The following is a 13,026-nucleotide window of genomic DNA, read 5'->3' on the forward strand; positions in this document are numbered from 1 at the left end:
CCCTGTCGAACTGTCCACATTTGCATCTCATCGGCGCGTGGAGACAGGCTTCCTATAGCTTGCATGGGACAAGGACCGGCAGATGGGACTCCTGGCTGATCCCAGGCCTGCTCACTACATGCAAGCGGACGTGCGTCGCATAGGCTGCTGTGAGGGATACACCGACAGACCCACACTGGCGCTCTCACCTCTGCGCGCTTCCGATCGGCTCTCAGCGTTTACAGGACATGTTGGTCTTTATTCGCTGTATATACGACCGGTGTTTTAGCTGCCGCCGATGAGGCTGTGGATGCGTAATTGCGCCACGCTTCCGCACAACACCGCCTGCTTCTTTCTTCCTCAGGACGAACGGGAGACCTCCGCCATCGGTGGAAACTGAGATGTGTTTTCTGAGCCGCTCGTCTGCCGAACGGACGCCTTTGGAGATGGTGTTCGGACGCAACCCGGGCTGCCTCTGTTCAGCAGCAGACAGGGATGTCCCCTGCGCCGGACACTTGTGAGATGAAGGACAAGAAGAAAAAGAAGAAATGCTGAATGCTTTTTTGTTGGTTTTTGCTGGGGAGCGCAGCACATCGGGATGGATGTGAGCCGACGCTGAACGGATGCTTCTGAGTGGAATTTATTCCTGAGCGGGGTTTTTTTCTGTTAAAGGGGCGGCGGATCGTGTTGATTTTGTTTTCATTTCAGCCTTGGCAGGATACTACCGCTCCTCGATGAATTGATGTGGGGATACACACGACCTCGGCTGCATAGATGGCGAACACAAGTGAGTTTGGGGGGAGCAGCCCGTCCTTACAGAACTATGCGTCCACGGCCTCTGCGGTCAAGCTGGCCTCCCTGGGTCTGATCACGGGCATCAGCCTGCTGGGCAACGCGTCGCTGTCGCTGCTGCTGCTGAAGGACAGCTCGCTGCACAAGGCTTCCTACTACTTCCTCCTGGACCTGTGCCTGGCGGACGTGGTGCGGTCCGCCGTCTGCTTCCCCTTCGTGATGGCATCGATCGGCGGCGGCTCCGCCTGGCCGTACAGCGCGCTCAGCTGCAAGATCATCGCCTTCATGTCGGTGCTCTTCTGCTTCCACGCCGTCTTCCTGCTCTTCTGCGTCAGTGTCACTCGGTACATGGCGATCGCCCACCACCGGTTCTACTACAAGCGGATGAATCTGTGTACGTGCGTGGCGGTGATCTGCATGGTGTGGACCCTCTCCGTGGCCATGGCTTTCCCTCCGGTGTTCGACGTGGGCACCTACAAGTTCATCCGTGAGGAGGAGCAGTGCATCTTCGAGCACCGCTACGTGAAGGCGAACGACACCCTGGGCTTCATGCTGATGCTGGCCGTCATCGTGGGGACGACCCATGTGGTTTACGTCAAGATGCTCTGCTTCGTCTACGACCACCGCAAGATGAAGCCGGCGCAGCTGGTCCCCGCCATCAGCCAGAACTGGACCTTCCACGGCCCCGGAGCCACCGGACAGGCCGCCGCCAACTGGATCGCCGGCTTCGGCCGCGGACCCACCCCTCCCACGCTGGTGGGCATCAGGCAGGCTTCTCACCTCGGCAACAGGAGGCTGCTGGTGCTGGACGAGTTCAAGATGGAGAAGCGGATCGGGAAGATGTACTACATGATCACGCTGACCTTCCTCATTCTGTGGGCTCCTTACATAAGCGCCTGCTACCTGAGAATATTTGTGCGGGGGGCTCCGGTCCCGCAGCTCTACCTGACGGCCGCGGTGTGGATGAGCTTCGCCCAGGCGGGAGCGAACCCCATCATCAGCTTCATGTTCAACAAGGAGCTGCGGGTGCGCCTCCGAGCCTGTTTCCCCTGCTGCCTGGGGACACAGACACCCATGGAGCCGTACTGTGTCATCTGAACCACACTGGCCCCAAAATACTGCCAAAGACACATTAGGGCTTGTCTCAGAATGTACACAGACTGGTCCCCAAAATGTGTTCATACACGCAGACTGGGGGGCAGTGGAGGGTGAAACCACTTCACTTCAAGTTCCACACATTTTCATCTGTGGCAAAGATTTTACCCTCTATTTTAATTGGACAAAAACTTGAACATGATATAAATTCTACTATATTTTACGTATCAGAGTCAGACTAATTAAAGCTATATGAGACATATTAAAGTATAGAAGCATAATCTGATGCTTTTATATAAAAAGGATAGAATGTCCTATGAGGTTCACCAAATGGGATCATGGTTTGACCACCTTTTAATTTACACCTCTGCATGTAGGCCTGCTGCAGGTGAAAACACTCCACATATAGTCTCTATGGCAGCCATGTCTCATGTTATGTCCAACCTCTGGAGACAGCTTTTATGCCCCGTTGAGTATGTCAACCTTTTTGGTCGGCCACAACATTGTACATGAATGTCACTTTGGCTATTTGTTTGTACATTTTGAAATTACGTCCCAGCACACCCATTTGAGGTCGTTTGCCTTTTGCAGAAACTGATGACCGAAACAGGACGGGACTATTTTATCAGCTGACCGGCGTCAGTTTCTCTCGCATCTGTGACACGCTTGGTTTCTAATCGTTTGGATACCACAAATGAGATACAGATCTCAGTATATTTTTAATGAGGACAATGTCACATTTGTAAATACTGTAAAGCCCTTTCTGCTGTTTCCTTCTGCTTTTTTAACCAGATATGTTGTATATTTCATAATCTCTTAGGATCCTGTGTGTTGAAAAGGTGTTAAAACTCACTTTAAAGGTATTTTGCAAATTCTTATTGTTTTTCATGGATCAGTTGTGTTGAGAAATGGCTTGATTTGCTTTCCCTGCAGAATATGCAGCTATTCTTTTTCTACAGACACGGACATTGGGACTCTGAAAATGTTAACAATATGGTGCTTTGGAAAGGATGTTTGCATTGTTTGTATTTCTTAGCAAATAAATGAGAAACAAATGACGAGTTGTTTGGACTTTATAATCTGTTAGAGAGCTCTACTTTCTCTGGTTCTGCGCCTGAATGCGTCTCAGGTTCTGTATTTTTTGTGTACTGTACTTTTGTTAGCATGCCCTCTTGCCCTCACCCTGTCTTGTGCTCTCTGGTCTGTGTTTTGTCATGTTTCGTATTGCCCGACAGCCCCCTGAGAACAGGTGTGAGCTTGCTGCATTAAGCTGTGGGTTTTAAATGGAGAGGGTGACAGACATGTTTAAAGATTTTGCAGTTGAAAAAAAAACGACAGTTGCACCCAGTATTTCACCAAACTGCCTGCTCAATCAATACAGACATCGGTCGGCTGTCTTAGTATTTCTGCTGTGGATTTCTCCACATTTACGGACACTCGCGTCATGTTCTTGGTGTTTATTCTGGGACTTTACAGGGTTTAAAGAGGCACTTCAGAAGTCGTAGGACTCACGAGACAGATTAAAAGAAGAATGATGAAAGCTGATGCAGCAGAGGCCCAGATATCTTGGCTTTTATTCTTTTGAATGTGTAAAGCTACTAATTAACTAAACTGGAATAAACTGGGCAGCATCTAAATGCCAACTTCTCTCAAACCCCACACTTCCTATTTGTAGTGCGCACTTTGTGTTAAAATTTTAACGTCTCAAGCACAAGTCAAGATGACCCTGATGTCGTCAGCAGGGTTATTCCTTCAGACTTTAGAAAGCTCCTCCTTTTCAAAGACTGAACAGGACTCCTTGTGACCAGTTAACTGAACTTCATGAGTAAAATTGTCCCTTTAATAACCCGAGGGGAGTTACATTGATTAAAAATGTGTATGTGGTCGGTACCCTGTATTCTAGGCTGATTCCACTATTTTTAGATCAAGTATATTTAACTAGTTGACCGTGTGGAGAAGCCTTTGAAACAGTATTTACATCACGGGAAAGAAGATATAAAAGAACACTTAATGGCATCATATGAGAAATACAAATATTAAAAAAAAAAGATATTTTGGTCGTTTAGGGGACTTGGGTTGAATAATGAGCTCAGTCTTTAAAAAAAAACAAGGTTACGGCCCCTTTTCCCTGCTCCCTGCACACCTTGCTGTTTGATTCTGACCGTCTGGCACCAAACCTTAACCTGAGATTTTCCACCAATGTTTCATACCACAGGAAAATCTTCTGCTGTCAAACTAATTATAGCTGTTGGAAATACAGTGTGTGAGTGTCATGTCACAGTACGCAGCACCAAGCAGCAAACTGAGACCAGTAAAACAATGTAAAGTGCTTGTAGATACTTAAAGGTTAGAGGTCCAGTCTTTTCTTTACGAGTGTTATATTCATGGTGTGAAACAGAGCACTCAGTAAACAGGTAATTACATTTGTTTCAATAGGCTGTTTGCGGGCCTCCTGCTTTTTAATCAAAATCCCTCAAACCCCACCCCCCCTCCTCCCTCCCGAGGCCAGGCTATTGATTCAGCTAATTGCAGTTGCATTCATTGACATTGGCCTTGATTAGACCAAACCGCAGCTTTTAAAGGAAGGCTGAGCAGTTTTCTCAGTGCACACTTTAATCACTGTGATTTAGTGAGGTGTTTCTGAGCTCCTGCCCCTCCGTCACTCTGATGTGCTACACAACGCTGAATTCCTCCACACACTATCTGGCCTCAGCGCATCCATAACCATTAGCATCACAACATGCCCGCTTGTTCCCGACAGCTGGCCGTGCTCCGCTACCAGCGCGCCGAGGCCTCGCGGTGTAATTGCCGCGGCTCCTCAGCTGCAGGAAGCCCCTCACCTGCACGTGCTCCCGTGCAATGCAAATGCAGGCCGGGTATTTTTGGTGCATCGTGTTGTCTTCAGGGCACGCAGGCAGGCTGTGCTGCGATGCAGGGGGAAATGTGACTCTTTTTACTGGGCTTTTAGCGCTCGTTCTTTTATAGACCTTTTGGGTCTTTCTGACCGCTGAGCAACCATGATGACCTCTGTCCTCCTCACTGGGTTTTCCTGAAATACAATTTGGAGAGATGAACATGTAGATTTTCTTTGAAAATGCTATCACATGATGAGGTTGGATGAGTCAGGTATCCAAAGACTCTGAGCTGTTATTAACATTACTCTCAAAAGAGTACTCCCTCAGGTTAACATTGTGCTCCTCTAACGTTGCCAGATTCACAATGTGCAGTTTTTTATTCAAACATTCTTCTTCCTTGTCAAAACCTGACAACTGCATTACCCACAATGCCTGCTCATGCTTTTCATATCGTCTAACTGCTAATATTTGGGTGTGCTATGCTAGTAGCAGCTGATGCAGCCTCTCGCCTCCAGCAGAGATGAGGAGCAGGCGACGGAGGTCTGGTGAGCTCACATCTTTCTAATTCCACACCATCAGATTTTAGTTATGTCCAAACTTGTTGTATTCAACCCCAACCAATGCTGACTCAAGTGTCATCACTCAAGGCAACTTATCAGGCTTCACACAGTCCAGAAAACAAACTATCATGTATAAAATTGATGGAGTTTCCCTCTAAGGCTGCAACTAAAGAGTATTTACTTATTGATTAAAATCATTTTCTCTATAAAATGCTCAATAATTGTAAAATAAGAATTTATGGTTCATTTTACTTTACGTCATATTTCACATTTTGCACGTTGTCACATGGCTATAGTTAATTTGAACAAATTCTGTTATTGAGATGTTCCCAGTATCTGTTCCTGTCTGGGGGCTTTGTATTCTTTCATGTACTCTCGTTAGCTTCCATATCAGCATCCATTATCTGGGGCATTGCCTCTTTACAGATCACTCCGCTGAGGATTTCAGGCTGTTTGAATGCTCTCATGTGTAGAGCCACAGTAGACCAATATCCATTTCTAAAGAATAAGATTGATGTGAGTCACTGCTTTACACATTGGACAAATCTAATTATAGCTTTGAGCCTTGAATAAATGCTGTGAATCATAGCCTGACAGTGATTAATTTCATGGCTGTCATGCTGTTTCCTGGTGTCATAAAAACCTGCTTTCAAGGTGAATGTGAGAAAAAGCCGGTCTCCCCTCGTCTTTTAACCCCAATTAAAATGTTCTCAGAGTTTTTCTTTTTGTACTTTGTGGTTAGGAAAGCAATTAAGCTTGAAAAGATACTGTCATATGTGCATTTTGGTTATGAGTGGATAATTAAAGTGTAAGCCAAGTTGCACAACTCACTCAGCATGTCATTTTACTACCAGTGGAATAATGTGTTTCTCCTCATGTTTCCCTAGAGGGCAGCTGAAAGCTCGCCAGAAACTCGGCTACTGCCGCCGGTACAATATAACCCCACGTGTATTTAAAAATCAAGATTCATCTTATTGTCAAAAATAGAACAAGGCTTGTTTCCGTGTGTGCTTTGACCGATGGACTCAAAAATTTAATGGCACATACTGTAAATAACAATATTGAATCAAATCAAATCAATCAGAGGAATGATTCACCATGAGCCACATAAAAATCTGATATTTTTCTGCTCTTTGGTCGGTCAGTCACTGTGAGACGTCTGTATTTCACACAGTGAGAAACATCTGTGACAAAAGTAAAAAGTGAAACAAAGCAAAAACGCAATCTAGAAACAAACCTTTGGTGTGCAGAGGTAAAGAACATTCAGGTATGTAAGGTGGAAAAGTTGTGCATGTTGAGGTTGAAACTACAGTATACAGTGCATTGCTGTAATATTTGCAACACAACACTGTGTGACGGCAGGGAGCCGTCATCTTTCCCCACCTGGGATCATAGTCAATATTTTACTGGGTGCAAAAGTGAGCAAGTGGAATTTTCCCTTTAGTTATAGAGTTTAATTAAACCTTAACCAAAAATGATGATGCACTATTAAATATTTAGTTTTATTCAAAACAAACAAACAAAAAAAGAGTGGAAACAGGCTTTTAAAGGTAGTTACAGTGCAGGTAGCAAATAGTGTAACTGTAAGTGTTGGTCCTCAGAGGTAGTAGTCTGGATACTTGTATGGTGAAAGACATTTGGATGTCCCCTCCTCTATGGTGACACATGACAGGTTGGGCAGACAGGGGCACGTATGGTGGAGTCTTTTCCCAAAGAAAGGAACCTGGAGGTGGAGAGAGAGACACCTTTGGTATGAGATTTGTTTCATTTTCCTCGGGCACAGTGCAGGCAGAGGGAGGCTGTTTTACTGGACACTTGTGTGAATTTGAAGGGGAGGGTCTAGGTGCTTTGAAAGTGATCACACAAAAAGCAAAGTCACATTCTTGGCTACCTAAATTTGAATGTGGCGACAGGCACAGGTATAACCAAACTTCAGGATCAGAAAATCTCTGCACCTTGGTAATAAAGACTATGCACTGCTGCTGTGTGGACATGTGAGAGTCTCTCAGTAGATGATCTCACCGTGTGGCTCATAGGGTGACAGTCGTCTCCTTCCTGTCCCATTGGCGTGCACATACGCAGGCTGCGGATCCACAAACTCACCGCACAACACATCCCCCCTCCACACTGAGAGTCCTTTTCACAGGCCTATACTCACACACACACACATACACACATAAACATGCATATTAATTAATATACTTATTAATGACTTACACACCAATAAAAGACTCATTAGTTTTATGGACCTGTAGAAACAACATTGAAATCTTAATGAAATAACAATTTCTTGCAAACAATTAATGCTGTACTCTAGTTCACGTAATCAATTCCTTATTGATATGACTAAAGTTTGGTATTGTAAAATTGTTAATAAAATGTGGTCCTAAATTCAATGAACAGCTGTCACTGGTGTAACTGGTGTCATAATTCATTATTTAACGTATATAGTTCATATATAAATATAATTATGTGTTAATTATGGTATTAACACGAAAATGGAGGCAGTGTGTTAGTGAGAAATGTGTTAAACTGGTGCTACTTCAACAGTAATATTATGCCTGGTGTTATTACGCATATATATTATGCTTAGTGTTGTTGCAGCATTCGTCATACCTCAACAAAACACTTCTGGATTGGTGGCGATTTATTGTTATGAGTGTCTGGATGAGAAGCTGAGTGACAGCTCTCACTTTGGATGAGATGAAGGGAACACAATGAGGAGGAACAGAAGTGATTTCATGTGACAGACGTGTATGAAAATCACTTTCTGTTTTATGGCTGCATGCTCCTCTCTCAATTCACATCAGCAGCACAGTGTGGGAGCGCGGCTGTGACAGGGATGAGTGTTTTATTAGCAGGTTATGGCCATGATTTATGCTCATGGAATTATATAAATCCTGACTATGAATAGAGAAATGATTCAATGATTCACCCCACCAGTATACATAATATATATACACACACACAAACACATTATACACACACATGCTATATATATATACATTATATGACATAATATATTTAATGATTCATGTTAAGTGCAGCATGTCCTTACATTTTTCCTGAGCCAAACTTTTACATTAATAATAAAAAAATATTCAAATTCAAACACCTTTTGCCTACATGAGGGAAAAAAATGACAACTGAAAGACAAATGTTACAGTGAGGCTTTGGTCTGAGCATAAATAAGATGCACATAAAAGTCTTTTTGCTGCAGTGTCACTTTATATACCTATTTGAAATATTTGTCCTTTACTGTAATATTTTCTTTTGGAAAGTTTCTTTTTGTGCTGAAGAGATTGATTTCATATTCAAAGTGTTAAAAAAATGACTGCATTCTTGATGGTATAGCTAATGCTAATTTTTTTAGCCATTGAGAGATGGAAAATATTAGCAATGTACACCAGGCAGCATTTTCTTTTAAAGAAAATAGCAATTTTAAAAGTGAATACTTGCTCTGCCTATTCCGAGAGCTTTCTAATGCCCCGTCAGCTACGAGCCTGTTTGCTTCCACTTACCCCTGTGATGACTGCTGAAGATCCATGGGACACCAACAACAGGGAGAAGAGCAGTAGGCAGAAGGACCTCATGATGAAGAGCTGTCTCTGTGCTCCTGTGCCCTCCAGGGTGGAAAGTAAGGATGCTGAGGCTGTCAGACGTTGCTGCATGCGCATACGTGACAGACCGCAGAGACAAGTGGCCTCTGGATTCATGTGTTGAGGACAGGCAGAGGTTTATAAACCCAGCCCGCCATTCAAAAACTCAGTGACTCACTCACACCAGCATCACCTCACAGAGGCTACAAAAAAAAAACGACCAAGGTAAACTTTATCATGACAATGCCCCTGCCTTTCATCGTTCAGGCACTCCTCTTTTCCTATGCAATGAATTCATGTTTTCATAGCAAAAACAAAGTCTATGCCACGCTAAGATATGCTAAAGCTGATCAGGATCAATGCAGACGTTTTCACTGTGGCATCCTGTTCGCGTCTTTCCCTCCTCGTCTTTTTAGACTCCAAGGCCACAGCTCTGAATGCATCTTTTCAATCCCACTCCCCCACTCACAACTGATGAAACAAGGCTACTGTACTCCTGAAAATAAATAGCATTAAAGCGGCACAGGTGACTTATTTGAAGTCTCAAACGGATTTGTGATTGTTCTGAGTTACAACAACGGTCATTTACAAGAGCAACGTACTCCAACACTGTGCATGGAGAGGATGAGTCTCATTACAGATAAACTATACCAGCCTATTACAGGGCACGTGTTTATTCCACGTCATTTCAACTCAGACTGAGCCTGTGTGCTTGTCCAAATACATTCAATCTAAGGACGAGCGTGGTGATCTCTGCAGTGTCCCGATTCCAAGACAGTAGGACTGAAACAACTAATCGATTCATTGATTAATCGATAGACAGAAACATACACATCAACCGTTTATAATACTCTCGTATAACAAGGAAAGGTTCGAACTTCTCAGTGCTGATTTTCACTGTTTCATATCATTGTAGGTTTGCAGCCCTCCATACCACTAACTGACTTTAAGCAGCGGTTTAATAGCTATCATGTGTAGAATAACAACAACAAGATTTCAAACAACCATGTTTGTATGTTTTTCTCCTGTCAGATTTGATGTCAGATAATCTAAAAGATGATGACATGAGTTTTATCCAGTGAGGATTAACACAAACAGTATCCAGGTACAATAGCAGCTTAGCCTTAAATCTCTACTGCGTCTGTGGTGCCAGTGAAAACAAAACTATATAAACGCACTATATTACTTACAAAGATAATGGAACAATCATTAGTATTTTAGTGAGCTACATCCAGAACATCACCATTGGTGCCAAAATCTTTAATGACTTGGCATGCGTAGTCTAAATGGTGCAACTGTCATTACTACGCTTTGCTGATCACTGCACACTTTGAATCCTTGAATAGACAGCACACCAAATGACTGGACTGCTTGCATAGAGAAACCCTGGACAGAGGAGCACTGAAAAGAAACAAACAATTCAGAAAATCCAAAATGAGCAACAGCTGAAGAAAATGCTTCATCTTCATAAGGACTCACATTTCAGAGCACTACCAGTGGCTGTCTGACAGCAGACATTTCTTCTTCTACGTGTTGTTCTGAAGTGAAGTGCATGGTCAAAGCAGGGTTTTTTTTTGCGTCACTGGGCAAAAAATCTATAATAATCCTGCAGCATATTGTAATTCAAGGGTCTGAGAGAAGAATAGACTTCTGCACTTCCTCTTGGCTTAGGAAAATCTTAACCTGAGCGTCAGATGGGTTGTTACACAGAACCATCTGGGAAGTTGTCCATGGAAACTGTTTGGAAAAGGGCAGCCACCTTCAAAAAAATACTTGGCAGGTGATTGGATGAACCATCTGTCTATTACCGTCTATCCGGTTAACTTTAACCAATCAAATCAATGAACCATATGCTGTAGTAGGACTCTTGTTGGGAGATGAGCGAAAACATCTTTAAGCCTTCAGTGTCGTTCCTTGCTCTTCTTTCAGTGAAGAAATCCTCTCCAGACCTTCAGGAGTCGTCGTTGCTTTCAAACAATCCATGTTTTCATCACATCTAAACCACGCCCGTAGCTGCCAGTAGCTCCCCATAGGAATCTGATTGGTCCAAATGACTTTGGTTCGACCACGAGCACATCGTTTTAAGCCTGGCCAGTTGGATTCTCAGCTCTCATGATGTCGTGATCCTGCGGTGATGGGGGACTTTGGCCAATCACAGGGGACGTTCCTATTAGCCGCTCTGCAAATACAGATGTGTGTGCACGTCCCATCAGATGTTGAAAGCCTGACTCAAAGGCAGAAAAATCCTGCAGAAAATCTTGTGATACATTTCCAACACCTCATTTGCCCACAACAGCGTATAGAACAAAACATCTGAGTGAACACGTCTCGGCTCCACGCTGAGCTTCGGGCTCATTATGTCTGATGCTGTGGTGCTTGTATCGAGTGATAAGCATGATATGAGTGACAAAGAATCATTATGACAAACAATGGGGAATAACTTTGGGGGAACAGTGGTGTGTGTGGGTGTCTGTCCAATGTTCTTTTCCTTGTTATTAGAGGTTGGTGTGATAGTCCAATAATATGGCGCCCCCTTTCCAGACAGTCAGGTCTGCTGTTTCTTGAATGTTGCTGAGGAAGTCAAAACTGATGGCTGAACTATTCTGTCTTCCCGCTGATTGATGGTGTTGCAGCTGCCTCTGAGGCGTGGGGCGTTCTGCACTGGAGCCGCTGGAGGGGTGTCTTACGAGGGAGAACCGGCTGTACAAGGCATGAGGTTTTGCAGGCCAACCGGCTTCTTCTGCTGCTATTTGAACTTGTTGGTTTGTTGTGAGGGCCGCTGCGTAGTGATACCAGGTAGCAGAGATAGATAGAAGGTTTTGCATTGTGTGTGTGTTCAAACTGTGTGCCGCTGCTTTGAATCAAAGTACAGAGCGAGCACACAGCAGGAGCCGAGGGCCCCGAAACAGAGAGACTGAACAAAACGCTGCACACCAGCAAAATCAAATCTGGTTTATTACAGCAACTTTTTACTACCAGAAACATGTTTATCATCCACATGCTGTGTTAAATCATGAGGACAAAACCCACTTTTGTACATTCAAACGGCTGAAACCTTAAAGTTCATTTCCACAGTGAATCATAGAATGATGCCTTCTTCTGGAAAAATTCAGTGAATGCATCTCTGCCTTGTCTTTTGCAGCTCTTCAGTTGTTTCTGTATCGATATTGCCAAGTTACAGAGACAAAGAGTGGTGGACAACCCTTAGTGGTGTTCTGTAATCTTTAGGGGGGGTTGATGGAAGTGCAGTGGTGAAAGAAAGCATCAAGGCGGGAGTGTTTGGCAACCTGACAGACAGGCTCGACATCCCCGGCTCCTCGGTGGCAGCGTGTGTTTTTACACTAATGGTTAAGATTTGACAAAGGAAGAGAGGCACGACATAGTGCTTACATCCTTGACAAAAGACATTTCCCTGGGCGGCTGACCAGCAGAGTGCAGGAGGATGAGCCATGTCCACACAGAGACATGTTGGATTTCACACACTGCAGCGGAGCCAGAGCTGCCGTCATTTGCTCATCCACCGATTCCATCCTTCTCTACCATCTGCAATCCAGAAGCATGTGAGAGGGACGCATGCCACTAGATTATGGTGTTGTGGCGGACATCAGATTTTTCTGCCAGGGCATGTCAGCAGAGGATCAGACCCGCGGATGACATAATGCCGCTTCTGTGGCCACGTCACGCTCCCAGTGGGCCTCCTTCCTTATTTTGTGCCACACAACATGCCAGCATCCCCCACTCGTGCACAATCTGCTGGGGATTTTTTTTCCCCTCTCTCTATAACACGACCCTCTTGTACTAGGTTTCATGTTGGCTGGATCCGGGTTGTGCAGGCCCCCACCTGCAGGGACAATCCCAGAGAAGAGATGAGGGAATATGGGCGAGCATCTTGTCCAGGCCCCTTTTTTAGTTCATGAACCCTCAGGAAGAGGGAAGGAAGACACACTCCAAAGGCTTTTAAAAGTAAGCCACAATCATTATAAATTCCCTTTCTTTTAGAAGTAACGCCATTATGCTCTTTGACCATCTATGGGGAAGATGAACATTCGATCTAAGCAGCTCAGAGGCTGCTAACCTCGCTTTGCTTGACTGTTATTAGTCTTTCACACAGTAGCATACTGGCAGAGCATGAATTTTGTCCTTGGC

General features: G+C 44.4%; 2 protein-coding genes across 2 annotated transcripts; one reads left to right on the top strand and one right to left on the bottom strand.

Annotated features, from left to right (window-relative positions):
* The first annotated feature begins 296 nt into the window (after positions 1-296).
* gpr27 (G protein-coupled receptor 27) lies at positions 297-2,873 on the top strand. Its single transcript, XM_041957353.1, has one exon. The coding sequence runs from the start codon at positions 754-756 to the stop codon at positions 1,867-1,869; it is 1,116 nt and encodes a 371-aa protein (XP_041813287.1). The 5' UTR covers positions 297-753; the 3' UTR covers positions 1,870-2,873.
* A 4,005-nt stretch (positions 2,874-6,878) lies between these two features.
* Positions 6,879-9,038, bottom strand: prok2 (prokineticin 2). Its single transcript, XM_041961577.1, is given in 4 exon segments — positions 6,879-7,004; positions 7,304-7,429; positions 8,803-9,008; positions 9,011-9,038. Coding segments are annotated over 4 exon segments (486 nt in total).
* Between the last annotated feature and the right edge of the window lie 3,988 nt (positions 9,039-13,026).

This window comes from Chelmon rostratus, chromosome 2, assembly GCF_017976325.1.
Source record: "Chelmon rostratus isolate fCheRos1 chromosome 2, fCheRos1.pri, whole genome shotgun sequence".
NCBI lineage: Eukaryota > Metazoa > Chordata > Actinopteri > Chaetodontiformes > Chaetodontidae > Chelmon > Chelmon rostratus.